Consider the following 25562-nt stretch of genomic DNA (forward strand, 5'->3'; position numbering starts at 1 on the left):
GGTCTAGGGTGTATGTATAGTACTAGTACGGAATACTAGTATAAAGGTAGGGATAGTTGTGCACGGGATTCGGTTATCTGTTTCAACGAAGGGATGACGCTTGTTTACTTCCCTACCGAGGTACTCCGTACATTAGACTTGTTCCTGCAGTCTTAATATTAATATCAAAACCATTTGTCCTAACTACCTCGGCAGCCAGTTTCCCTCCCATATATATATATAGTGGATTCGTGCGAATCAATATCTATCACTCGCTCTCGTTGGAGGGATCGCCTGCGCTTCCCTCATCTCCGGTGGGTGTCCCACCACCAACAAGCGGTACTGATCCCTTTTTGTTCTAGATACGACTCCTTAACGCCGTGCGATGATGCCATGTCCCAGAACACACAATAAGAGGAAAAGAAAGAGAACAACAGCAAAAAAAAAAAAAAAAAGAAAAGAAAAAAACCTAGACCGTCATCCAGACGGCCCAGGCCAACCCCATCCACGCAACCGCCCTCGCCACCTCCATCCTCGCGGCGGCGCTCGAGTCCGGCCCGCAGCACGGCCGCCGCGTCCACGAGACGTTGTTCATCCTGGCGGCGACCTCGAAGACGCTGCCGGGGTAGTTCCCGTAGTTGTAGTAGTCGACGTTGAGCACGTTGGGGGCGCGGCCCCAGTCGGTGCGGCAGTTGTTGGCGGCCATGCCCAGGCTGCCGGGGCCCTGGGCCGCGTTGGTCACGTTGAGCCGGCTGACGGCGGGGACGAGCAGCGACTGGCCGAGCAGCGACACCTCGGCGTTGAGGTTGTGGTTCATCAGGTAGAGCCGCCGCTTCGCGTCGGGCTGGGGCAGCCCGGGCGGGCGCTGCACGATGCAGGGGAACGCGTCGTCGACCGGGTCGAAGGGGGTCTCCCACATGTAGGCGAACTCGTCGAGCAGCCAGGGGTAGGCGGTCTGGTTGGCCATGTAGTCGAGGAACATGATGACGCGCTGGCCCGACAGGATCAGCTGCCCCAGCGTCGGCCAGTCGTCGACCGTCATGAGCCCGAGGCCCGGCGTGAAGGCGTACTTGGTGATGCCCGACTCCTCGATGTAGGGCGCGTACTTGTCCGGGGTCGAGTAGTTGCCGTTGCCGAGCAGGATGGTGACCACGTCGTAGGGGTGCGAGGCGACCCAGTCCTTGACCTGGCGGAGCCAGTCGGTGATGGGCCCGGCGTCGAGCAGGTCGCACGACGTGTGGCAGAAGTGCGGCACCGTGCCGTTGACGGGCCACTGGATCTGCGCCTGGAGGAAGCGCACGCCGTCATTGAGCTGGTCCACCACCGGGAACTGCTGGTTGGCCGCCGCGCTGCCCGAGCGCACAAAGGGGCTGTTGTGGCAGCCCACCTGCGTGACGTTGCCGTACTTGCGGTCGCAGAGCTCCGGATAGTTGTTGCAGGGGCGTGTGTTGGTCGGTTGCGGAGGGGCCGTCGACGTTGACGTCGTGCTCGACGTCTTCTTATCCGAGGTGGTCGTCGACGAGGACGCGTGCGAGCCGGTGATGTACGTCACCGTCTCGGAAGAGGTCGCCTCCGTGTCGCTCTCGGTGAGATGGCCGCGGCCGGTGGGCAGGCTGGTCGTTGCGTCGGTCTCGCGAGAGGAAGGAGTATGGTAGATGCCAGTCGGGACATCGGTGCTCGACTCGGTCGCGTCGCTCCGTGTGCCGGTCAACATGGTGATGTCGGGATCGTCGGTCTTGATGGTCTCGGCATCGGCCTTGTCGCAGCGGACCGGGCCGATGCTGAGCAGGATGAGGCACAGCGCGCCCGCGATGATGCGCTTGAGGGACGCCATCATTCGCGATGGTTGTGTGGTTCAAGCCCCAGAAAAGGCATCGAAAGAGAAAACGAAAACAGAACGAAAGAAAAAAAATTAAAAAAGAGGGGATGAGTTAAAAAAAACGAGGTTCAGTATGGACTCGGATGTTTGCAAACAACCGCGCAGTTTACCCCGATAACCGCCTTTTCATCAGAGCTACCTTTTAGGGAATTCTTTGGACAAAGCTTCCATGTCCTGCGGCAAGCAGGAGCGGCTGCATTCCAATGAACAGGCTGTCTGCGCTTCGGGTCCCTTGCTTGCCGGCACTGCCGCACATCGGTGGGGTCGTGCTGTGACAATCCCTGCAACCGTCAGCGGCTCACGGTTGGACATTGGGCGGTCAATTCTTGGCCAAGTCGCCACCACCCGTAGTGTATACTCGGTTCGGTGTTTCTCTTGAACCTTATCAGGTTGTTTGGGTTATACGAGTATAAACTACGCCCAGACCCGCGACGGTATATTTTTCCCCCAATAAAGCTCTGCCGCTGTGCGTACCAAAATACGCACGTAGTATCTTATACCATTCTTATTGTTAATATAGTGAGCGTACTACGCTGATGATTAACATACATTATTCCAACATTTCGGTCCTCTCCCGCAGCTCCGATCTACGACATGGCATCGGGTTGCCAAGCCATCGAGCGCAAATTGTACTCGTATATTAGCGTGGACCATCAACGCCACTCTCCACCGCTAAATTGTGCACTTTAAGTGGAGATACATACAAGGAATTAATACGGTGTAATTGTTTTGCGGGACCTGAGGGGAAGTAAAAGATTTTTGTGATCATCTGGCGTGACGTGTTCGACGTGCAAGCGCTGTAGTATCTGATGTGCTGGAAGTGGTGGGGTATATGACTGGGCGAAGCGCTGGGCAGTCGCATTCTCAGGGGCGCTCGTAGCCAGTGGATCGTCGCCCGGCAGCCGCTTTCCAAACGCACGCGCGGACCGTTCGGCAATTAACTAACTAACCCCTGCTCGCATCGGCTGCAGTGGCGTGCAGTGCGGTGCAGATGAGGAGGAGTTGGTCCTCGCCATCCGCACAGCCCAGCGCTTCCGAGGGCAAGCAAGATAAGGTATCCATCCGTAGTGTACACTAAAGTAGCGTGGATAAGGTACCGAATGGGGGCCTGCGGCCACCTGCAAAACAACATACCTTGTTTAAACGACACCACCGCGGCAGTGAACCTGGGAAGGACCCTCTCGGTGTGGGAAGATCCCGTCTGATCTTTTCATTTCTTGCCCGTCGCTCCCCATTTTTTGACTCTTTGTTTCCCCACCCTTTCCAGCTCCTGCATGTTTCGCCCTTGATTCAATTCCTCGTGTTGAGGGTTTACCTTTCTTTCAGCCTTGTTTCCTACTCTCGATCTCCCCGGATCTCCGGGTCTTGTGGCGCCTTTCCTCGTCCACGTTACCGGGGTGCAGCGCGTTGCCGCGAGCATAGGGGACCGAGAGCTCAACTTGTCGCAGCAGGTCTGCCTGGGCTCCTGTCTACCCACAGGTGCCTGAACTCTACCTACCTTACCAGGTAGTCGCGTACCTAATTAACCCAACCCTACCTGGTCTTACCTGAGCTACCACCTCATCTACATCACCTTCTTGCCTACGCCCACTTTCTTCCCGGTCGTCCCGGGTCCCCCCCAAGAATCATCGAGCAGTCCTCCCGATCTATCTGCGGCCGGGCGAACATGGGACTGCCGGCCGTACTCCGGTCCCGCTTGAATACCAGCTCCGAGAAGACTGACCCCTCAACGCCGTCAACTCCGATCTCCAAGGAACATGTCCTCGAAAGCAACGATGCCGGCTTCAAGCGGGCAACCCGCATGCGCCGGAACTTTGCTCTGAGCGCCTCCTTCTCCTATGTCCTCGCCTGGATCTTCCTCGTTCTTGTATGTTATTTTTTTTTCCCACCCAGGGAGAAGCATTCTTTAACCCTCCCTCAGATGATTATTATTACTGAGATCAGACTAACTAACCTGTTATTTCCTCCCCCCCCTTTTTTTCTAGGTCCTCGTCGGCAACACGTATCCCCGCCCCGTCCTGTCGCAGACGTACTTCTTCAAGCTCGACCTGACCGACATCATCCCCACGTCGGTCCCCAATGCCAGCCTGATCAACAGCATCGCCCAGTCGATCGGCCTGCACGACTTCTACCAGGTCGGCCTGTGGAACTTTTGCGAGGGCTACGTGGGCGTGGGCATCACGTACTGCTCGCCGCCCAGGACGCTCTACTGGTTCAACCCGGTCGAGGTGCTGACCAACGAGCTGCTCTCGGGCGCCACCATCGCGCTGCCCACGCAGGTCGTCACCATCCTGTCGGTCCTGCGCATCACGTCCCAGATCATGTTCGGCTTCTTCCTGACCGCCGCCCTCCTCGCCTTCCTCATGATCTTCGTCTCCCCGCTCGCCGTCGCCTCGCGCTGGTGGAGCCTGCCCCTCGCCGTCGCCTCCTTCGTCGAGATGCTGCTGCTCATCGCCGCCAGCGTCGTCGGCACCGCCATCAGCGTCGCCTTCAAGTACGCCGCCGAGGCCCAGAGCGAGCTCAACATCCACGCCGAGGTCGGCCCCAGGATGTTTATCTTCATGTGGCTGGCCACGGGCTTCAGCATCTGGGCCTTTGCCGCCCACTCGGGCATGGGCTGCTGCTGCACCTCGAGGCGGGATCTCAGGACCGGCAGGAGAGTGATCAGGAACGGGAGGGGAGTAAGGTTTTAATTTTTTTTAAAAAAAAAAAGAGCCACTTGCTTCCTCCTTGGAGAGGGGCGGGAATCGGACAAAGGTCGCACCCATTTTCCGGTCGTTTTTGGGTTATCTTCTTTCGTTCTTCCGAGTCATCGACGTCTGGCATACAGGAAATGTGTTGTCTCCCTGCATAGATTGATACCATGGTTAGAAACATGTTGGCTGGTCTTTTTTTGTTTGTTTATTTGTTTGTTAGAGCGGGGCGGCATCAGACACCAAAAGCGGTTAACGACTTTCATTGCATATTATTTCTTTAGAACTCTGCATAGCGACTATCTCCTCAATGAGAAGAATCACTCTGCCATTGAAAGGCTCTCAGGCAGAGATTTGAATATGACAACCAAGGAGACGGGATTGCTCCATATTCCGTCATAAACAGTATGGATTACAAGTGAAGCTTCCCGCAGTCATTCAACTTCGTAGCCACAAGACATTCCACGTGGCAAAGATCCCCAGGAGGCAACAGATACAGGCAGGTAGACAGTTCATTGCAGTAGTTACATACACTCGGTAGCGGCAAGAGTACTAACTACAGGCGAAAACGGGATTGGCCAACTCCCCATCACAAGTGGGGGTTGCCGCTGTCATAACCCCCCATCATCACCATCACCGTCAATCAGAAAATGGGCTAGCTCAGACCCTTCCATGCAAAACAATTGAGGCCGGGTCGCGAGGCCACAAGCTTGTCCAAGTCCCCAACAGGCGGGCCCCTGCTCAAGAAAACCATCCCCTAGAAGCAGGAAACCGGAGGGGGTTCACAACTTGTCCCTCCCCACAAGCAGATACTCTCTCTGCTTGTCATGGTTCTTCGTTGCCGAGAGCTGGACCGCACTCCCCGCCAGGGGGAGCACAGTACTCCGGCCGAGGTTTGTCGTATGCGATGCCGCAACAAAATGAGAGAACGCAAGAGAGTATTACATCTCAAGACAGGGCCAGGCAGCCATCGAGTGCCTCCCCCTTCCTTCTTCGCGAGGAAGCGGGAGGGAGACGCACACGCTAACGGGAGCGCAGGCCAACTGGGGACTCTTCTCCGACCCCGAGAACGACAACGGCTAAGCGGGAGCAGGGAGGGCTCGAACCAGCCGAGCCGACCTGTCCCCCTTTCAGACGTGCCGAGAAAGGAGGGAAGGAGGGAAGGGGGTTTGTGAGATCCCCGAGACAGCCAACGGGGGCTCACCGCTGGTGTGTTTCATAACAACGAAGTGAGCGAGTTGAAACTAGCCATCGTCCGATCAAGTCTCTTCTCCCTGCGGATATTGAATGTCCGGTAACGGACGGATGGTGTGTGTCGACTTGTGGTGAATCTCGGTAGAAAACAAGAAACACCGGAGGACAGAACTGTGAGGCAGATTCGGCAAGGGGAATCACAACGCCTCTGGCCCTCTTATTCAGCCCCAAGTCTGTGTTGACAACAAGAACACCAAGAATGAACAACCTCTTCCATTGCCTCTGCCCGAGGCAACCGTGGCGGACAGCCGACTTAAGCGCGGACGACGATGCCGTTGCGGCGGGAGCTGCGCTCGATGTACTCGGCCTCGTCCTCCGAGGAGGAGCACGACGAGTCGTCGTAGGCGCAGCGGGAGCCGCCGCAGTCGAGGCGGACGCGCTCGCCCTTTCGGGTGATGCCGTAGCGCTCGCAGGTGCAGCTGGAGCACTCCGAGGCCGGGGTGCTGTAGCCCGACGAGCCGGAGCTGTCGGAGTGATACGAGAGCGAGGAGCCGACCGAGGAGACCGGGGAGCCGGGGGCGCCAAAGTCGGTGATGACGTCCTCATCGTCATAGTAGTAGTCATCGTCGTAGATACCGGTGGAGGCGAAGCGGCTGCTGAGCTCCTCCTCGTCAAAGTCGTTGTCCAGAATGTGGCGGGTGGCGTTGGGCGACACGGGCTTGGGGGCCTTGATCTGGGAGATGGACAGGGGCCGGCCCTTGGGGATGTCGCTGCTGATCGAGGCGCGCGAGCTCCTGCAGGAGGAGGACGAGGTCGACTTGCGGGAGGACGACTTGGAAGACGAGGAGGACTTGACCTTGGGCACGTCGAGGATGTTCAGGGCGCGGCCAGTGGTGGGTTCGACGGTGGAGTCCACGCTGGGGTTGTGCGAGACGTGGTAGCCGTCGATGATGTAGTAGTACCAGTATCGCTGGCCGGGCTGGAGGGTGGACTGCTGGAAGCGGAAGGTGCCCTTCCAGGTGCCCTTGGAGGAGCTCTTGTCCTTGGAGAGAGGGAGCTGGCCGGTGTAGTTGTCCCACGAGCCGAGGAGGTGGACCGTCTTGACGCCCGAGGAGACGCGGAGAGAGAAGGAGAGCTGGATGGCGGACATTTTTGACTTCGTTATTAGAAAAGATCGAGTGCTGAAAAGAATATTAAAAGTGTCCTGAGAGAATGTCTTTTGCGCCGGAGAGCGTGACGAGCAAGTTTGAACCAGAGTTGTTTCTTTGGTAGTAGAAGATGATTAAACAACTGAGTAGCAAGACCAGCAAGCTACCGAATTTCGTTTTTTTTTTTTTTCTTTGGGTATTAGTTTGGCTTGACAGAGCACAGCTCTGTATGAGAGGAAAAAAAAAAGAGATGGAAAAAAAAAGAAACAACAAAGGTTTGGTTGTTGAGAACTTGCTGCAGAAGGAAAAAGGAGAAGGGAAGGAAGATGAGGCCGAGGGGAGCGGGCCTTATATCATCGCGAAGCCACGTTCTGCGATGCGATGGAAGGCGGGGGGGAGGGGAGCGGAAGGCACACCCAGCATCGGCCGGATTCGACCAAGCAGCTAGGGCAACACAAGAAGCAAGGCCTCGCAGAACCCGGCCATGGTGGGAGAATGATGCGGGCTCCCGACTGAGGTGCTGCCATGCGAGGCCAAGAAAGCAGCCCTCTCTGTCTCTCAAGGTGAGCCGTGCAACCATGCAGCATCCCTGCAAGGTGGGCGGCTAACAAGCGAGTCTCCAGTGCGATCGCGATGGAGCCGGACCTCCAGAATGAGAGGGAGCGCTGAAGTGTGGAGAGGCCAGCCCCGCAGATGTGCCGGCACGGGCCAGAGTAATCACAAAACCTAGTCTATTTTGGGATTAGCTGGGCGTTTAAATCCCTGTCTGCATTCCTCTGTATTGGCCAATCAAGGCAGGAAACCAGCCAACTTCGTGCCTTCGACGACGGCCCGACGTCAACTTCATCACACCCGCTGCAATGCACCTTCCGCCAATAGTCGACCGTTGTGTCACTCGACGGAATACCTTGAGCTGCTGTAGTTTTGGTCGGTCTCGTACCCAAGAACAAGGTTTAACTCTGCGAGCTCAAGTCTGTACGCGGCGCAGGAGAACATTATCGGGAACTTTCAAACTCGGCCGAAGTCAGACTGCGGACGGTGTAGTAATGACGATGAGTACCTTCCAGTGCGGTCTGCACTTGTACTGGATAATGTAGAGTACGCCTTCCTGAAAAGGGTTGACCTCGTGGGATTTCCTGCGCGCCGACATGCCGCATCACCATGCGACCCTTTGCTGCAAGCTGCCTCGGCCATGTCGGAGTATAGACGCGTATTGGGTCGTTGATCCATAGTGCAGCATCTTTGGCCTTCCCCCCTCCGCCGACAACTGCGGGTAAATTAGTTAATTCATTGGCGGCTCTGCTCTTCCGGAGCAAGCGAGGCGATCCTGTAACTCACTCACGTACCGAAACCTTGTTGGCGAAGGATTATTCCGTGCGGACCTTAACTTCGACGCCCCGAACGTTCCAGGTTCTTGCCCAGGTGGCCGATTTCAGGGTCTCGCGGTGAGAACACCGCAACGGTGCGTGAGGATCCCGCAGACCTAGCAAGACAGAAAGAACGTGGCATTTCAGTGCAGTCTCGATTGCACTACTACAGGCTTCTTTGCAGCCAAATCCCCGTTTGCTGGTGGCTGGGGGATGGCAGAAAAGGGTCGGTTGCTCCCATTGCGAGGACCCCGCTCGGAATTGACCAGACATGACCATGCGGTGCAGTGTGGTTTTCCCACTCCTATCTCGCCCTCGCCCACACTGCCAGCTCCGCCATTCAATCAGCTCCCTGTAGCATCGGGGCTACTGCATGCAAGCAATTAACTCCCGCAGTAGCTCCGGCGGGTATGTGAGCAGGCGACCTGATCACACTGTCAGCAGCCCCGTCCTTGATTCATACTGCAGCGGCGTGTTGTCTTTCATGGCCATCCGAAAGTGCCTCACTCGGCAGCTTCCCAAGATGACTCGTTCTCCGCGCCCGAATAGCCGCCATGGGTCCCATGAGTTCCACCCTTTCGCGTCTACATTGCAGGGCAGACGCAACAGCCGAACTAACTCACACAGTCGCGGCTCATCTTGAACCGCAAGCTGACCACGTCTCGCAGGACCATATCGGTTCTTTCTCGGTTGCTCCATCGATGATAACTCCAGCACTCGGAATGAAATACCGATATGAACTCACCGAAAGGAGATTGCCTTTTCATGCCAGGCTCTTCCTAATGGCTCATTTCCCCACATTTCCGTCTCCCTTTTTGTCTTCTTGACTTATTTACTTTACGTTTTATCTCCATTCCTTACTTTCTTCCCTTCTTCCCTTCTTAATTAACCCTTTTTCCCTTCCTTTGGTATTCATCGCCTCACGCGAAAATTACTCGAGGGCTAGTCAACGGTGACTACAGGTTCTGTGGAACTCAGAGAGGCGTCATGCCTGAGCGTTTAATTTCTCAGCCATGTCTATCTTCCATTCCGTCGATGTCCACTGGCTTCGATGGCTGTGTGGCGGTTACGTTCATTACCTTGGAGTCTCGCCCAAGCGCTCGCTGAAACCCATCGTTGGCTGGAACTATAATGGCCTGAAGATATCCTTATGAGACTGGCTCGCTTAGCCTGATGATTCTGTCCTTCAGTGCCTCTAGTATTGCAGCATGCCTTGAACAGACTATTTTGACTCGGGACTCACTACACCCAAGTTCGCTCGCAATACAAGAACATCTCGTGGCACGCTGGACCTCAACTCACCAAGAACCAGCATAGTTTGCATATCTTTGAAACGGTAGCCTCTGGCTCAGTATCAGAGGAGAAGAACAGAGCAGGGAGGGAGGCTCAACCTCATGATTGTCCTTGCGTGTTCTGCTAGCTGCTGCTGCCTGGGCGACCCACTCCAAGATTGTGGGTCTACAGATGCTTGTTTCCTTCACTTAGCGACACTTTCTAAAAGAGTAGTTATGCTGTCCCACTCAACGCCCAACTATAGTGAGCCGACAGCTAATGATCTTTCCATTTCTCGAAGTTCCTTACTACCGACACAATGCCAGCTTTAGCCTCATCCGTCATGGATGCGTTTCCTGACGATACGCTCGTCCAGGCCATCACAGCGCACGTCTCAGCTTACATGCAGAACTACGACGCCTCTCATTCCTGGGACCACATCGAGCGCGTCGTCGCCATGGCACACCACATCTACGCCCATTCCGATCCCGCCTTCCGGTCCACCCTCGACCTGCGCACCATCCACCTCGCCGCTCTCCTCCATGACGTTGGTGATCGCAAGTTAGTGCCATTTCCCCTTCAATTCCCTTCAACGTCTCTCCCCTCCCCTCCCCCCCCCCCCCGGCGAACCTTCCTTCCTTTCTCCGCTGGATAGCTCTGCAAGACTTACCCTCCGAAACCAAACCCGACCAAACCAAAACCATAAAGATACCTGAAGCCCGGCGAGGACCCGACCACCCAGGTCCAGACCCTACTGCTCTCCCATTCGTGCCCGCCCGACCTCGCAGCTCGGGTGCAGACGATCTGCTCGGCCGTGAGCTACTCGACCGAGCGGGCGGACCCGGAGCGCGTCGCGTCCCTCGTCGCGACGCACCCGGAGCTGGCCGTCGTGCAGGACGCCGACCGGCTGGACGCAATCGGCGCGGTCGGCATCGGGCGCATGTTCACGTACGGCGGCGCCAGGACGGCCCGGAGCATGGCCGGCACCATGGAGCACCTCGACGAGAAGCTGGTCAGGCTGGAGGGCATGATGAAGACGAAGGTCGGCCGGGCCGTGGCCAAGGTGCGGACCGAGCGGCTCATCGTCTTCAGGGGGTGGTGGGACGAGGAGACGGGACTCGCGGGGCGGCAGTAGCAGCTCAAGCGGCCCGAGGGATGGAATGGGATGCCCTCGCGACCCAGCGCGGACGCGGAGAACAGCTCGGCTTGGTTATCTTGACGGACATGTGTACATACATACAGGAAACACTGTGTCCCCAGTCTAGTTGACGACTTTGCGTTCTTCTTGGTTTGAAAGATACCCCCAATATAACCTCTTCAAAGGAGTCCAGCTCGAAAAGGCGCGGCGTTATCTCACTGGTTTCAGGACCAAAGAGAGGAGAACGATTGCTTCGTCTTGTCCTTTCTTTACAACGGACCCTTGGAAATTGATGATCTGGTGCACAAAGCAAAATAAGCACGACCTTATTCCCACTCCAAACTTGAGTCTCTGGTCCGGAGCTCTTGAGGGCCCTGCCTCCCAACCCTAACCCGGCTTGGGAGGGGAAAAAAAGTGGACAAGGGCGCACACCAGGAGTCAACGCCAACTTCGACCGGCAAAAGTGACCAGGCGGAACAAAAGTAAACAAACATTCAGGGGGCCACCCGGGGATTGAACCCGGGACCTCTCGCAGGAGTGCCTTGGGTTGTAACCCTAAGCGAGAATCATACCACTAGACCAGCGGCCCTTGATCCCGAAGCTGTGGATCTTTGTTGGCGACGCAGTTCGGCAGACCCGCTAGAGAACAGAGTTTTCCCCGAGTCGATTCGGCCTCGGTAATCAACAGCGTGGGCACCCCCCCTCCCCCCCTCCAAAATTGCAAGGCCACCGAATCCTGGCTAGATAGACCAGGGCAAGCTTGGTTCTTGAAATGACATAAGCTCCTGCGAATGAATAATGATGTGAAAGTTTTCGCCAGGGAAATAGACGGATATGATTGTCGAGTACGTCCATCTGGTGCTTCACGTCCATGACCGGCAAGTCCTGGATGCTGGACGAGGGAGAGCGACTCCACTGTTTGCGTTCCGCCCGAGACCCACACTTTCCGAGCCTCCGGGCCCGAGTGGAAGGTTGCGAGGCTCGCTCCGGGGCTTCGCCGAGCTTACTGTGGAGGCCGACACGTGGCTCCGAAACACTGCCCAAGGAAGAATAGGCGGGTAGGGCTGTTGAGCAACAGTGACTAAAATAGGTTGACTGGCTTCGAGTGAAGATGAAGTGGCTGGAGACATGAAAGAAGGAATGCAAGGGCAGCCTGCGACAAGTTATTATAACTGTTCGATTCCTCGATTCCTTGATTCCTCTGTGAATGTCCTGGTATTGAGCGGAAATGCAAGAAACCAAGCCTCGGTGGATACTAGGAGACACCGGGAAAAGTGAAAGGAAAGAAAGACGAGGAAAAGAAAGAAAAGGCGACTCTGCGAGGAACAATGTTTTGCTCGACTGGTGATAACCGTCACCAAAGCCGAAGAGTTGGGTGCTGATTCGCTCGGGCTGCTGATGCTCTCTGCAGGTGTGACCGCGTGCAGCGAAGCGAACCCGCAGCCAAAAAGCATCAGAAATCGTCTCGACTACTTCCAGCTGCAATTGCTCAATGTCGCACCCTCAGTCGGCACCGACAGGCGCGTGCTCTGTTCAAAAGATGCACAAAGTGGGAGGGGCAAAGGTTGAGCGAGTCCACATGTCGCAGCATGGAAGGAGATATTGAGAAGGAATTAGCCCAATATCTACCAGCAGGCATGTGGGCATGCTGGCGGGTACCTTGTACGTCCACTATTACCTCTGGATACCCAGGCCCGAGTGAGAGTGAGATGCAAGATCTTGAGATGTCTCTCGAGGGAGCCGAGGCGGGGCGGGGTCGATGGGTCGGAACCTGCTTGATAAGAGGCTCCTTCCCAGCCTGCCACTTCCGGTGGGCCAGAGCTCGGCCAATGGAGGGGCTGGGAGCCTGCGGGGGGACCTTCCGCGTTGCAGCAGTCGGGCTGCCCACAGCGGCGCATTGTCTTGCCTGAGTGGCTGCGTGCCTCGGGCCTTTTGGGCGCTTTCATGGATGTCTCTCGTACGGAGGTACTGTTGAGCTTGATCGAGAACATCGCATTGTTTCCAGGCGTGCGCCATCAGTGCAACCCTCGCACCTCTGCTCCCTTGATCATATGCCCCCTTGCGACTACACACCTAAAGCGCCCACCCCGCATGCATCATGTTTCAAGGTCGTGCTCTTTAGAGGAAGTCATTACACGGCTAATGAAGTTGCGTGCCTGAGGCCGGTGACGGCATGATTGGCGATTGACCAGAGAGGTACGGGGTACGGAGCACGGATTACATACATACAGTAGCCACAACTCGCAGCCCACTCAAGCGCAGCGGCGAACAGGGTCGTCCTGCGCCAGATCGGACACGACACCCCGACCAAGCGTTTCCTGCCACCCAAGTTGCCAGCTTGGTGTACCCAGCACCATTTGGCCAACAAAACCACTCAGCTCTCACCTGAGCCACCTGTCGATGCCTCAGACAACCGACCATTTTGTCCCGTTCCTAGGAAGGAAGGAACAGAAAATAAGACACTTGCTCCGTGTCCTCCACCGTCGCTTCAACCCGCTGGGGGTGTTCTCCAATCACAGGTGCTTTTGAAGGAGTGACGAGTCTCTGTGCACTGGCACCGCGCTGCCCGACGACTCTTTGCTAAGAACGACCACTCCGATTGTCGTCGGCAATATGCGCGCGATCTTGCTGCGTCTGCGTTTTCTGGTCTAGGAGAGAGCGAAAACGAACAGAGCATCAGAGGAGCCCATCTCCCAGTTGCTCACCGCGCTCGAGACGATGACGGTTGATAACGAGCTCGGGGTTCCGCTCCCCAGCATGGGCGCACCCCATGCCAAGTTCGCTCTGGAACCGGACCCGGACCTAGACGGCCTCGGGAATCATGCACCGATGTTTAAGAAGCACAAGGTTCTGCCTCACCCTCGGAAGGATGAACTACAGCGCTCGGGTCCGCTGAGGTACGGCCGGAAGAGCGAGGCATCTCTGCCCCGGAACAGCGCGTTACCAGCCGCGAGCCCGTCCGGTCGACACCACCGCGCGAGCCGGCAAGCAAGAGGTCCAGAGCCGCCACCCACGCCGCCGGCGCATTCCCGCACGTCCTCGGCCAGCCATCCGGCCAACCCCTCGACTCCACAGTATGCTGATACCCCCTTGGGCAGCACTGATAGCGTAGAGCCGCGCCCTCTAGCGACTCCCAACCAACAAACCCCGCCAACCCCAAACTTAACGCCCGATCAGACCCCTCCGGGTCCCCCGGTGGGCCAAGCCTCGCGCGGCCCCCTCCTGAACGTGCGGAACTCGTCCAGAGTCACGGCAGATTCAAGGGACGATTCGTTCACGACGGCGCGGGAGGACCCTTATTCGTCTGACAACAACAACGACGACGGAAGGTCGACTCTGCGTCCCTCGTCACCTTCAGCCAGAACCTCACAAAGCACCGTCCGCCAGGTCGGCAGGGTAACCAGGAGCGTTTCGCAACCTGTAGGCCTGGGCCTCGGATTCGAACCGCGTCCCACCGAAGACTCGAAACCAAGAGCAGCACAAGAGTTTGCAAAGTTTGACGGCGATTGGACAAATGGACAGGCAGGAGCCAGCGAGGCTGATAGAAAGAGGGAGCGGGAGTGGGACTCTGGTCTTATGAAGAATGTAACCGTAAGGAAACGACGGCCAGCCCGTCCAACGGAGACGCACGACCCGGAAGTCGTGGACGACAGGGCAGTAACGCCAACCAACGCAGCCCGAGCGCTCCGTTCCGTGCCTCTAGAAGAAAGCCCGATCGTCTGCCCTTCGCGCAGGATCGCCTCGGACCGGTATCCAGCTCCCCGGGTTGCGGGTCCGCATTCCGAATCCTCTAGCAGCGTTGACGTAAAGCGTTCCTCGGTTATATCTACCAAGTCGAACGTCTCGGCGACGGTCGAGGCCATGGTTGTGGAGACGGCTCCTCAGCGGCGGAAGACGCTGCGACATGTGAAGAAGCAGAGCACCTTGCGCGATTCGGGCTCCGAGATGTCCCCGGCAAGCTCCGCGCCGACATCCGTCTCACCGGCCGCCAACGGTCAACGCCAGCCTCTCGGCGCAGCTGCACCCATTGCGGGTGAGAACGTGCGTGAGAGCTACGCTTCAACAACTACAAACAACGCCATTTCGAGTCGGAAGGCCCGCCGTTCAGTGTGGGACAGCGGGGGCGTCCCGGTTGTCGTGATTCCCGAGCGCCGCTCCTCGGTCAGATCCAATGGGAAGCCGCCCTCCTTGCGGTCAACGAGCAGCAGGAGAACCTGGAGCCTGGGCTCTGCCCCCGTGTCGCAGCCGTCGGGGAGCAAAGAGCATGTTCCGATCTTTGAACGGCCGGGTCGTCGAGGAAGGGCCTACTCCGAGTCCGACGGGTCCAGACCAGGAGATCAGCGGACGATGGATTCTCCCCCAGTCATTCCGACCCGCTCATCTTCGCTCTCGGCGCCCACTAGCCGGAACGCATCGAGGACCGGCTCCCTGACAGCTGAGAGTTTGCGCAACCACGGCATACTCCAAGCGCAGCAGGCCCATCGCGCCTTGCAAGAAGCCAGCTGGAAACTGGACCAACGTCACAACAACCCCCGGCCGGCGGCCGGCGACGAGCAGCAGAGCGGGCGGGAGGTACATCGCCCGTTAGCGAGTGTTGAGACCGAGAGCAGACAACCCGTCGTGTTGGCAGAGCGCGCCCCTCGACGAGAGAAGCAGAGCGAATTAGACGGAAGCCCCGCTCTAGCTCTCCAAGACTCGCACAGCACGCCGAAAGAGAACGGGGCCCTGGGGGTCGAGAGGGATGAAGATCCTTTCTTCGGGAAGCGGCTCTCTGTGCAGAACACGCCACTTTCGGTGGCTTCGGCAGAGACGACCACAACTTCCCACGCGGAGGTATCGGAAGCCATGGCCGTCAACATCTACCCACATCAAAGTAAATCCGTTGTCCTCGTCAACCATTCTGCCAAGCCGTCGGAGTCCTCCTCGCTGGAACAACAACACAAGAGCAGTTCTCTGGACACACCGATCGCCAGAGCGAGCGGCGAGAGGGCCGATGCTCTCTCCACGCCCCCACCGCTGCAGCCCCCCGTTAACGACGTCGACTCGCCGTTGAGGAACCCGAGGGCACCCCCCAAGCCGCCAGCCATCAACTTCATCCCGGCCACTCCGTCTGGTCTGACGCCCACGAGCGAGAAACAGAAACAGCTCGGCAACTACTACGAAATGACCGCGGAAAAGCCGAAGCGCGGCATGTCCCTCCTAAAACGGGCCCTGACTGGCCGAACGCCATCGGATTACGGCCCGTCCCCGGCCCGCCCGGTAGGCATCCTCACCCGGACATTTTCCCTCTCGCGAAACGTCAGACGCCGAAACGAGCGGCCGGGACTCCGGCGACGTTCAACAGTCGACTTGGTGCCTCCAGACGAGACTAGACTTCACCCGCATTGGCGGCCCGCTTACGTCCAAGACGAGCCTTGCGACTGCCCCAGCTGCCGCGAGCGTGAGGAAGCCGACTACGACTACGACGACCGCGACCGCGACCGCGACCGCAACCGCGTCCGCGTCGGCGAAGACGAGGAGGAGGAGGAGCACGGCCGCACCTACCGCTATCCACCCATCGACAACCGCCCTGCCCGGTCCTCCCCTCCCTCGTTCCCCTCCCGCGTCACTCCGCGCCGCAGACTTAGCGAGCGCATCAAGAGGACATTTGCGATCCTTCCGCTGCAGAACGGCTATGAGGATGACGACGAGGATGGGGACATCTTTGGCGGGTACGACCGATCGTTCCCCGCCACGGCGCCCGACGCGCCCGACCGCCGGACGATCCGCCGCACGCCCAGCGGGAATCTGAGGGTGATGAAGGTCCGGCGGAGCATGGAGTCTCTGACGGGGCGCCGGGGAACGCCGCCTGCGGCTGCTGCGGGCCCCGCCGTCGTTGGTGGTGATAGCCAGCGACGGGGTCGTACCTTTGAGAGGGGTTATACAAGGCTCTGGCGGTCGCTCAGTCGAAGGGCGAGGAGTGCGGTCCGGAGACGGGGCTCTCTCGGTGGCGGGATCGGTGGCGGCTATGCTGGCCCCACTGCTGCCGAGAGCAGGGATAAGGACAAAGATCAACGGGAAAGGCGCCATGGTGGTGGCCGTGGTAGCAGCAATGACGGGAGAGGCGGAGGCGGCGGCGGCGCGACTACGGCTGGGTTCCTGCCCTCCCTGGGCGATCGGATTAACATACCGCGGCGGCTGAGCGAGCGGCGGCGGGAGAGGCGGACAGAGGAGCTGAGGGGCAAGATCTCGGGGCCCCGGGAGGTCCGGGACGGGGTTGGGGACGTGATCCGGAGGAACTCGTGGCGCGATCGCGACGCGCTGTACGTGATGGAGCAGCAGAGGGAGAGGAGGCTGATGCTGCTGCAGCAGCGGCAGCAGCAGCGGCAGCAGCAGCAGGGAGAGCGGAGGGGGTGAGAGAAACAAAAGAGTGAAGATGGGAGTGGCGCTGGGGTGTTCTACGAGGGGTCGCTGTTGACGGAATGGCGGTTATGAGTTGGATGAATGGTCATGATGTGATGAGTCTTGCCTTTGCCCGCTTCTCCGTTTCATGTGTTCCTTTTCATGTTTTGGTCAACGGCAGCCGTGCGGAGCCGTGTGATACCTCACTGGCGGGCTCAGGAGTCTGCCAGGCCATGATCTGGGCGAAGGCGTTTGTTATCTTTTTTGCCTCATTTCGGCATTGGCAAGATGGGGGATATGCGATGATTGCATGACTGATGAGCGACTTTGGTTCTTACGGGAGAGAACCCAGTATGGCTTTTTCTGTTTTGTTATGTTTTGTTTTGTTTTCTTCATTTTCAGATCTCTTCCTGATGAGATGGGAGGTATATATGGCAGTCGGGAATTAGGGGAATGGTTGGCTTTGCTTATGAGGGAGATGGCCATGGAATAATCTTGCTTATGTCAGGCACGGCATGATGACTTAAGAGTTAAGTGTACGGACTAGAATGAGCAACTCTTTGTATTTTTGTGGTAGACATTGTTACCATTCGTTGCGAGAAGACCACGGTTCATCTCTCATGACCTTGCTTTTGCTCCAAGTTCTTTGGGATCGCACTCGTCATCTGAAGTTAGGAGATGCTCGTGGACCGGATGTGCCCACGACAAGTCGAGTCTCTTCATTCTGTGCAATCTCTGGTCTTATCTCGCGTGCGCGAGAGTTCTTGACAACGTAGACGCAACACTGGCCGCTAGGACTCCCAAGGTAGAATGACTCATTACAACGTTGATCTATCTATAAGCGATCTAACAAGAATCCCGTCTTCATTTTTTTTTAAATCCCTCCTTAAACCGCGGAACGCCTTGTACGCCATCGCAGTAGTTTCCCCTCCTCTCTCATAAGCCGCCCAGAACTGCCAGTTTTATAAAACAGCGGGAAAAAAAGTTTGCAACGATACCTCGTGACAACAAGGACAAACATCCTGCCACACCTCCAAAGAACGAACTCATCCGACACCAACGTACGGAGTACGTCAACGCTTCTCCCCCGAATACCCGCCCGGCGGCGGCGGGTACCCCTGATACCCTCCGGGGGCCCCAGGAGGCGGGGGGAACGGCAGACCGCCGGGCGCGCCGGGCGGGGGGAACGCGCCAGGGAAAGGGGGGGGCGGGGGCGGCGCGCTGGTGGTAGCAGAACCACCAGCACCGGGAGCGGTTCCGGGAGCGGTTCCGGGAGCGGAGAAGTTGGGGGCCGGGAAGGGCGGCGCGCCAGGCGCCCCGGGACTCGGACTCGCCCCCGGAGGAGCGCCAGGAGCACCACCACCACCACCACCACCACCGGGGGCGCCGCCCGTGCTCGCGCCCGGCGGGGGCGGGAACGGCGGGGGCGGGAAGGGGAAGGGGGGAGCGCCCGCGGCGCCGGAACCGCCTCCCGGGAGAGGAGGGAACGGAGGCGGGGGGACACCGCCGGGCATGCCGGGGAAGGGGAAGGGCGGGGGCGGAGCAGCGGCGCCGCCGCCGGGACCGGTCGGGGCGCCGGGGAAGGGCGGCATGCCCGGGATCGGGGGCATGCCGGGCATTGGAGGCGGGGGCACGCCGGCCGGGCCGAGGCCGAAGTGGCCGCCGCCGGGCTGGTTGTGGGGGAGCATGGGGTTGGCGTGGGCCTGGCCCTCGGCGGCGTACGAGGACGTGATGGAGTCGATGACGGACTGGGCCTTTTCGTGGCCGATCTCTGCACACGCGCGCGCGCGCGCGGGGGGCGGTCAGTCCTGTTGTTTCCACAACAAACAACGGTACGGGGAAGGGGTGGGGGAGACGGAAGAGGACGTACGTTGGTAGTAGTCGACTACGTTGCGCAAGTGGTTGCGGCCGCTGTTGTGGGCCTTGCGCACGCTCATCGAGTCATGGGTGAGGTAGACATCGCAGTAGTCGCAGAAGACTAGACAAACGAGCAAAGCGGGTTAGCGCGATGTGGAAAAAATCACGAGGAAGAGGAACGAGAAAAGAAGGGGAAAGGAAGGCTGGAATAGAACGGAATCGCCTACATTTCGGCATCTTGACGGTTTTTGACGGTTTTTGACGGCGGGCTCGTGTCGCGACCGGGATCGCGATGCGCCGAGAAGTTGGTGATTTGCGATGGTGTGGTGTGGTGGTGGAACGAGGGAGAGGGCCGGGGACTTGGCTTGCTCCTTCTCTCGATGCGAGTTGTGAAGCTTGGTTAGGATGGTGGCGATTCGAATCAAAATGTCCCGACGTGATTTGGGTTAACTACATAGTAGTGGGGGTGACTGCTTGCGGGTAAGGAAACAAACCAAAAAGCTTCCCTGGGACACCCTGTGTTCTAATTGGTAGAAGTGCCAGTTGGTTGCCCCGCAATGCCTCCAGGGGCAAGCGACAGCTGGCCCTTCAGTTGCAGCTCACCCAAACCCGGACGCCAACTTCTCTTTGGTGCCTGCCATCGACAGAAACCGCATTCCGCCCGCGCGCTCGACACAGCGACCATGGCCCGTTTGCGATCGCTGTTGCAGCAAGTCTGCAGCATACTGCTGCTACTGGCCGTCGGGTCACAGGCGCTCAAGTTCGATATTCAAGCAGGCAGCGGCCACGACAAGCACTCGCGGCGATGCATCCGCAACTTTGTCTCCAAGGACACGCTGGTCGTTGTGACAGCCATTGTCGACGGCTACAGGGGAGACGGCATGCAGCTGAACATGCATGTAAGTTGTTTTACCTTCCTCTCTTCCGGGATATAGGTTTTTTTTTTTTTTTTTCAGATGATGCTTTCGAGAGACGGGACGCTGACCGGAGTGTGTGCCTTTCTCTGCAGATCACGGACGCGACGGGGAACGAGTACGGTAAGCCAAAGGATATCGCGGGCGAGCAGCGCACCGTCTTTACCTCGCACGCCGACGCCCCGTTTGACGTGTGCTTTGAGAACATCCTAACCGGCTGTGGGTGCCCCCTTCCCTCCGCCCCCGAGCCAAACTCGCCGGTTGGCCGCGTTGCTGACAACACGGAACAAAAACAAAAACAGCCCGTTACGTCGAGCACCCGTTCCGACACATCGAGCTGGACATCGACATTGGCGCCGATGCCAAGGACTGGTCGGCAATCCAGGCGACGGAGAAGCTGAAGCCGGTCGAGACGGAGCTGCGGCGCATCGAGGAGATGGTGGCCGAGATAGTGGCCGAGATGGACTACCTCCGCGCCCGCGAGCAGACGCTGCGCGATACCAACGAGAGCACCAACTCGCGCGTCAAGTGGTTCGGCCTCGGCACGACCTTCCTGCTGATTGCCCTCTGGGCGTGGCAGATTATGTATCTCCGGGCCTACTTCAGGTCGAAGCATCTCATCTAATGGCTGGAATGGCCGGTCGGGACGGGCCGGGCCGGGCCGGGCTAAGGCGACTGGTTCTAAACTGTGGCTTTAGGGGGCAGGAGTTTACACACACCATCTTTGTTTTACGCTTTACGCGGGCGAGCACGGGATCATGATGTATGTACTGTCCATGTTGTGTCTTGGCGGCGGAACAAAACGATTTAAACGAAAAAATAATTCGGGCGTCCATCTGTACCAGTCCATTGCTCGCATGTGTGGTCCGTGGCAATGCGAAGGGTAATCATGTAATGTGAATGGCATTACCGCCCGTCATCTGTCGTTGGATGGTATCTACTTGTCTCTAGATGTACGGAGTACTGTACAAGTATAAATGCGATGGGCTCGGCCGATCGACCGGTACGGCAAAGCCCGGCAATCCGGATCCACACGTCTCGGCCTCGGCCCAGCCAAGCTTCGAACCCTGCGACCTACATACACAGTAGTACTTTCCGGCCCGCGCCCGTTACATATCCCATCTTCTTGCCTTGTTCTTTCCAAGAATACGGATACTCCGTCTGCAACGTTAATCGCAACCCGTGCAACAATCGTAAAGTAATTTCTTCCATTTGCGCGGACGATCGATTCAAGGCTCTATACGACGGACTGGAAGCAACGAAAGAGGAACACGAAACGGAAGGGAGAAAGAAGGAAAGAAGTCCAGAAAGACAAAAATGGCCTCCCTCCGCCCAGCGACCCGCGCCGTCACCCGCGCGCGGCCGTCTCTCGCATCCGCCGTCCGCCTCTTGCACCCCAACCGCTTTGAGTCCTCTTCTTCCTCTTCCTCATCCTCCCCGTCCCAGCAGACCCCGGCCGAGGACCTCCAAGTAGGCGAGCTCCAGGGCGCCTCCTTCAGGATCGAGCCCCTCCGCCGCGTCGGCGAGGACCCCGCCACCATGCGCGCGCGACTACTTTGTATGCCTCCCCTTCCTTCCCGCTTCCCCGTCCCTCGTCCGGACGCACACATAGGGGGGCGGAGAGAGAGAGAGAGAGAGAGAGAGAGAGAGGAGAAGAAGCATGGAAAGCTGACCCAGTTCCGTGGGACAGACCAATCTCGCAAGCGCGGCACGCTCGAGTCGGACCTCCTCCTCTCCACCTTTGCCTCGGCCCACCTCGCCACCATGACGCCCGCCCAACTGGCCGAATACGACCGCTTCCTGGACGAGAACGACTGGGACATCTACTACTGGGCCACGCAGGACGCCAACGCCGCGCAATCACAACAGCAACAGCAACAGCAACAGCAACAGCAACAGCCGCCGCAGCAGCCGGAGCAGTCCCCGCGCCCGGGCGAGTGGGCGCAGACGGTGGGCACGTTCAAGCCCGCGTACCGGCCGGTGCCGGCGCGGTGGCGGGACAGCGAGATCCTGCGGATGCTGCGCGCCCATGTCGAGAGCCGGAGGGGCGCGGGCAAGGGCGGCATGGGGTTCATGCCGCCCCTGGAGGAGTATAAGCTGTGAGGGAACAGGTCGAAGAGAACGAGAGGGCTTGGGTGGTCTGTATGATGGTTAAAGGTTGTATTGTATCATGTGCTGTAAGAATTGGTTTCTCTCGTGTTCTGTCTCTCGGGGGATTCATGTACACTTCGTCGCATGCAGACGGATGATACTCGGGAAATCAGCCAGCAAGCAGGCAGGCAGGCAGAGGCATATATCGCACAAGGGAGGAAGCAGGAAAAAAAAACCAGATGGCGGTCATCTTTCTCTCTTTCTCGGATCATTCTCAGTTTCCTCACTCGGGGTATACCAGGTTCAAGTCCGCAATCCACATCCCAACGTCCAGTCTTGTTTGCCCTCCCAATTGCGCTCTGAAAAAAAACAAAAGGAGGCACCACCCCATCTTTCCCTTCATCCTTTCCCCCCTTCCCCTTCCTGTACAAAGACGCCAAGGGGAAGGAGAAAACAACAAAAAAGCACACACACCCGCTATGTCGCGCACCCCCACCCCCCAACCCCCCCAATATCCCACCAAAGCAGACAGGCCAGTATAGGAGAATGCAACGAACCGTCCGAAGCAACAATCCCCTCCAAAGCCCCCCAAAACACCTCAGAATATCGTTAAATAAGAAGGACATCTCATGAACCCAACCCGGCATTACAAAAACCGAAGCCCAAGCCAACCCCAACTCCCAAGGTCTTGTTTTGTCTCGGGGGAAAAAAGAAAGGGGGGGGGGGGGGAGCTAGGGAAAGAAACTGAGCTAGCCGCCCTCGGGCAGGATCCGCCCTAGGCTCCTCAGCACCTCCATGACGCTGACGGCGCCGGCCCCGACGGCGCGGCGCTCCCTCTCCTCGCGCTCCCGCAGGCGGGCGGCGCTCAGGGCCAGGACGGCGTCCGCCTCGCGGCCGCCCGTCGCCACGCGCGCGTCGAGCTTGTGCGCGCTGTCCGCCAGCCGGTCGACGCGGAACTCGAGCGCCGCCTGCGCGTTCTGCAGCCGCGAGCGCAGCTGCCGCTTGAAGGAGCTGAAGGCCGTGTCCGGGTTGGTCAGGGCCGACAGGATGGACGCCTCCGACGGGCTGAGGAGCGCCGGGTCCGGGAGGGGCGCCTTGCGCGGGTCCGGGTCCGGGTACAGCGGGGGCACGACGGGCAAGGGCGCGGCGATGGATTGCCAGGCGGCTTTTTGGGCTTTTAGCCTGCAGGGGCGCAACCGGCGGTTAGTGACGAAGTACACGGGGGGGGGGGGGGGGAGGGGGAAAAGGGGAAGGAAGCCCCCATACCTCTCGATCCTGGCTTCGAGTTCGGCAATCTTGGCGTCGTAGTCGACATTTCGTGGGTTGGGTTGTAGGACGACGGGTATGGGTGGTTTCGGCGCATCTTCGCGCGAAAACCAGTCGGAGAACTCGGATCGGGCGCCAAAGTCCTTGAGGAGTTGGTCTTGTATCGCGCGGGCTAAAGAAGACAAAAAAAAAAAAAAAAAAAAGTAAGGATAAGAAGTTAGCAAAACTAGCTCTCCCTCCTTCGAGGATTTCGGTCCGCTTTCAGACGTACCCCCTAAAATGGCGCTCGACCCTGGCTTCCCATGCGGCGGTTTCTCGCTCAGCGCCCGCTCGCCGCACCACACCAACAACTGCTTCATCCGCCGCGGCTCGCTCAGCCCTTCTGACGAGATGTACTTGTAGAACTCGGCCGGGTTGACCTCGCGGTGCGGCAACGCGGTGTGCCCGTTGTCGATCAGCGAGCTGGCCCGCCGCCCGCGCATACCCAGGCTGCTGCGCCGGCCGCCGTTGGCGCCGCCCTTCTTGCGGAACTCTTTGTTGCGGTTGATGATGGGCGTGTCGCTCAGGGGCAGCGCGATCAGCTGGGATTGCGGCTGGGCGGCGGATGGGCTGGGGGTCGAACCGTCGTTTCGCCCCGGTGATGGCGGTTGCTCGTCTCCGTATTCCCCCCGTTCTTCCTCTTCTGCCCCTCGATGCGTTCCGTTTACCTGCCCTGCTCTCGTCCGTCTTTGTTGCGGCCTCTTCTCGGCCGTCGAATCTCGCGCTTTCCTCCGAGATTTGGGCTTGCGGACTACCGGATCCTCTGCCGGTGGCGGCGTCTTGTCCAGGCTCGGTTTCCTCTTTGATATCCTTCTCGTTGTCGGCGCGGCAGCTGGTGCTGGTTCTGGTGCTGGTGCTGGTGCTGTTGCCGCCGCTGACCTGGACCGTGTCGGCATTGGTTGCGCTGCTGGCGCCGCAGCCGGAGCTGGCGGTGAGGCGCGTCGCCTCGGCCCTGTCTTGGGCGGTTTCCCCACACTCCTCTTGACCGGCGCCGGCGCCGGATCCTCCCCTAGCTCGTCATCCACGGGCACCGATGCCGTTTTGGCACGCTTCGGCCCGCGCGTGAAAAGGAAATCGCCATCTTGCTCGTCGTACACTGCTGCGGCTGCAGAGGAGGGGGAAACGTCAGCATCAGCGCCACCGCCGGCAGTAGGAGCAGCAGCAGCAGCAGCAGCAGCAGCAGCATCCTTCCGCTTCCTCCCCCTGGTGCGTGTGGTCGGCTCGGCTTCTTGACCGCTCGGGAGAGGGCGCGAGGGCAAGAGGGGCAGCGACGTACCGGCGAGGCGTTTGCTTTGCCGTCGCTCCGGCTGGTTGCTCATGCTCAAGATTTGTAGCGGCTGGCGGGTCCGTACCAGAGTAGTCATGGATGATGGCGGGGCGGTCGGCGCATGAAGGCGGCTGGGGCGGGATCTGAGGAGAGAGCTTCGGGCTCGTGGGGTGGGCGGTCAAGTCGGGTCGCTCGTCGGATTTCGAAAAGCGCAGGACAAAGAGTGCCGCAGGAGGCGTCCCGGAGCGCGTAGCGGCAATTGGAAACCAAATCGGCGACGAGGATCGCACGCGGGCAAAAAGGGGGGGTGAGGGGGGAACAAAGGTTGGGCGACGCGTCCAGTCGGGGTCTGCAACCGAGTCGTTTCGCGTTTTCGATGCCGCTTCGGGAGATCAGGGAGTTTCGGCAACTGCTGGAGAGGTGCGCCTGGGGTATATGCTGTTTCGGCGGCGAAAAACGATCCTCGGCCGAGTCAAAGAAACTGCGAGCGGAATAAAGTGGGCTTGCGGTATGTCGCGGGCGGAAGCAACGACCTGGTTTGTTTATTCGCGACTCTGCACTAGTAGAATGTTAGGTAGAATGTGGCTGCTTGGGCGCTCGGGCCACCTGCCACTTGCCGCCCCACCATGGCTGTTGCAATCCGTACAATTTAATGATTGGATCCTTAGTGACGATGCAAACGCTCCCCACAATTCTTTTGTAAATGAACAAAGGGTATGAGAGCCGCTAATAATAGGGAGAGACGAGTGAAGTGCACGCCCGAGATTGATGGCACTCCGTCGTCCAAGGAGTTGCCTGAGAATACACGACGAAGGCAGATCAGTCAAATTGGAAATAGTCGCTGTTTTCTTTCCGCCCAAGCAAATCGCTATTGGGCCTAGTCGGGTGTGGAACTACATACATACAAGGATTTCTTACCTTAACAAGTAATCCGTAATCGCTACAGAGTACACTACCCCAAGATTTCTGCATTTGGTGAAGAACGAGCAATTGGGCCCCGCCTTGGCCATGACCTCAGCCCAGGTCGACAGACATCGAGCTAATCCTGGTACCGCTTTGGCCAAGACAGTAATGCCA

General features: G+C 58.6%; 9 protein-coding genes and 1 non-coding gene across 10 annotated transcripts; 5 read left to right on the forward strand and 5 right to left on the reverse strand.

Moving 5' to 3' along the window:
• Positions 1-49: 49 nt before the first annotated feature.
• Positions 50-2014, reverse strand: MYCTH_2300313 (uncharacterized protein). The gene has a single exon (XM_003661150.1). The coding sequence runs from the start codon at positions 1814-1816 to the stop codon at positions 449-451; it is 1368 nt and encodes a 455-aa protein (XP_003661198.1). The 5' UTR covers positions 1817-2014; the 3' UTR covers positions 50-448.
• Positions 2015-3024: 1010 nt separating this feature from the next.
• MYCTH_2089819 (uncharacterized protein) lies at positions 3025-4551 on the forward strand (the record flags this gene model as incomplete). The annotated part of the gene is made up of 2 exons (XM_003661151.1): positions 3025-3725; positions 3844-4551. The coding sequence occupies exons 1-2, from the start codon at positions 3525-3527 to the stop codon at positions 4549-4551; spliced, it is 909 nt and encodes a 302-aa protein (XP_003661199.1). The 5' UTR covers positions 3025-3524.
• Positions 4552-4798: 247 nt separating this feature from the next.
• On the reverse strand, positions 4799-7180 carry MYCTH_2314451 (uncharacterized protein). The gene has a single exon (XM_003661152.1). The coding sequence runs from the start codon at positions 6893-6895 to the stop codon at positions 6059-6061; it is 837 nt and encodes a 278-aa protein (XP_003661200.1). The 5' UTR covers positions 6896-7180; the 3' UTR covers positions 4799-6058.
• A 2191-nt stretch (positions 7181-9371) lies between these two features.
• Positions 9372-10832, forward strand: MYCTH_2300317 (uncharacterized protein). The gene is made up of 3 exons (XM_003661153.1): positions 9372-9762; positions 9834-10093; positions 10241-10832. The coding sequence occupies exons 2-3, from the start codon at positions 9876-9878 to the stop codon at positions 10665-10667; spliced, it is 645 nt and encodes a 214-aa protein (XP_003661201.1). The 5' UTR covers positions 9372-9762; positions 9834-9875; the 3' UTR covers positions 10668-10832.
• Positions 10833-11168: 336 nt separating this feature from the next.
• MYCTH_t77 lies at positions 11169-11259 on the reverse strand. The gene has a single exon. It is a non-coding gene; the product is annotated as a tRNA-Pro (tRNA).
• Positions 11260-13427: 2168 nt separating this feature from the next.
• MYCTH_107186 (uncharacterized protein) lies at positions 13428-17066 on the forward strand (the record flags this gene model as incomplete). The annotated part of the gene is made up of 1 exon (XM_003661154.1): positions 13428-17066. One exon carries the CDS (start codon positions 13428-13430, stop codon positions 17064-17066), a length of 3639 nt encoding a protein of 1212 aa, XP_003661202.1.
• Positions 17067-18763: 1697 nt separating this feature from the next.
• MYCTH_2048966 (uncharacterized protein) lies at positions 18764-19027 on the reverse strand (the record flags this gene model as incomplete). The annotated part of the gene is made up of 2 exons (XM_003661155.1): positions 18764-18822; positions 18922-19027. Coding segments are annotated over 2 exons (165 nt in total), but the record flags the coding sequence as incomplete, so codon positions are not given.
• A 533-nt stretch (positions 19028-19560) lies between these two features.
• Positions 19561-20656, forward strand: MYCTH_2089827 (uncharacterized protein). Its single transcript, XM_003661156.1, has 3 exons — positions 19561-19807; positions 19918-20041; positions 20125-20656. The coding sequence occupies exons 1-3, from the start codon at positions 19592-19594 to the stop codon at positions 20445-20447; spliced, it is 663 nt and encodes a 220-aa protein (XP_003661204.1). The 5' UTR covers positions 19561-19591; the 3' UTR covers positions 20448-20656.
• Positions 20657-20901: 245 nt separating this feature from the next.
• On the forward strand, positions 20902-22038 carry MYCTH_2300328 (uncharacterized protein). Its single transcript, XM_003661157.1, has one exon. The coding sequence runs from the start codon at positions 21140-21142 to the stop codon at positions 21923-21925; it is 786 nt and encodes a 261-aa protein (XP_003661205.1). The 5' UTR covers positions 20902-21139; the 3' UTR covers positions 21926-22038.
• Positions 22039-22626: 588 nt separating this feature from the next.
• Positions 22627-24751, reverse strand: MYCTH_2300329 (uncharacterized protein). The gene is made up of 3 exons (XM_003661158.1): positions 23451-24751; positions 23180-23351; positions 22627-23095 (listed from the first exon to the last, which is right to left on the reverse strand). The coding sequence occupies exons 1-3, from the start codon at positions 24535-24537 to the stop codon at positions 22663-22665; spliced, it is 1692 nt and encodes a 563-aa protein (XP_003661206.1). The 5' UTR covers positions 24538-24751; the 3' UTR covers positions 22627-22662.
• Positions 24752-25562: the final 811 nt, after the last annotated feature.

This window comes from Thermothelomyces thermophilus, chromosome 2, assembly GCF_000226095.1.
Source record: "Thermothelomyces thermophilus ATCC 42464 chromosome 2, complete sequence".
NCBI lineage: Eukaryota > Fungi > Ascomycota > Sordariomycetes > Sordariales > Chaetomiaceae > Thermothelomyces > Thermothelomyces thermophilus.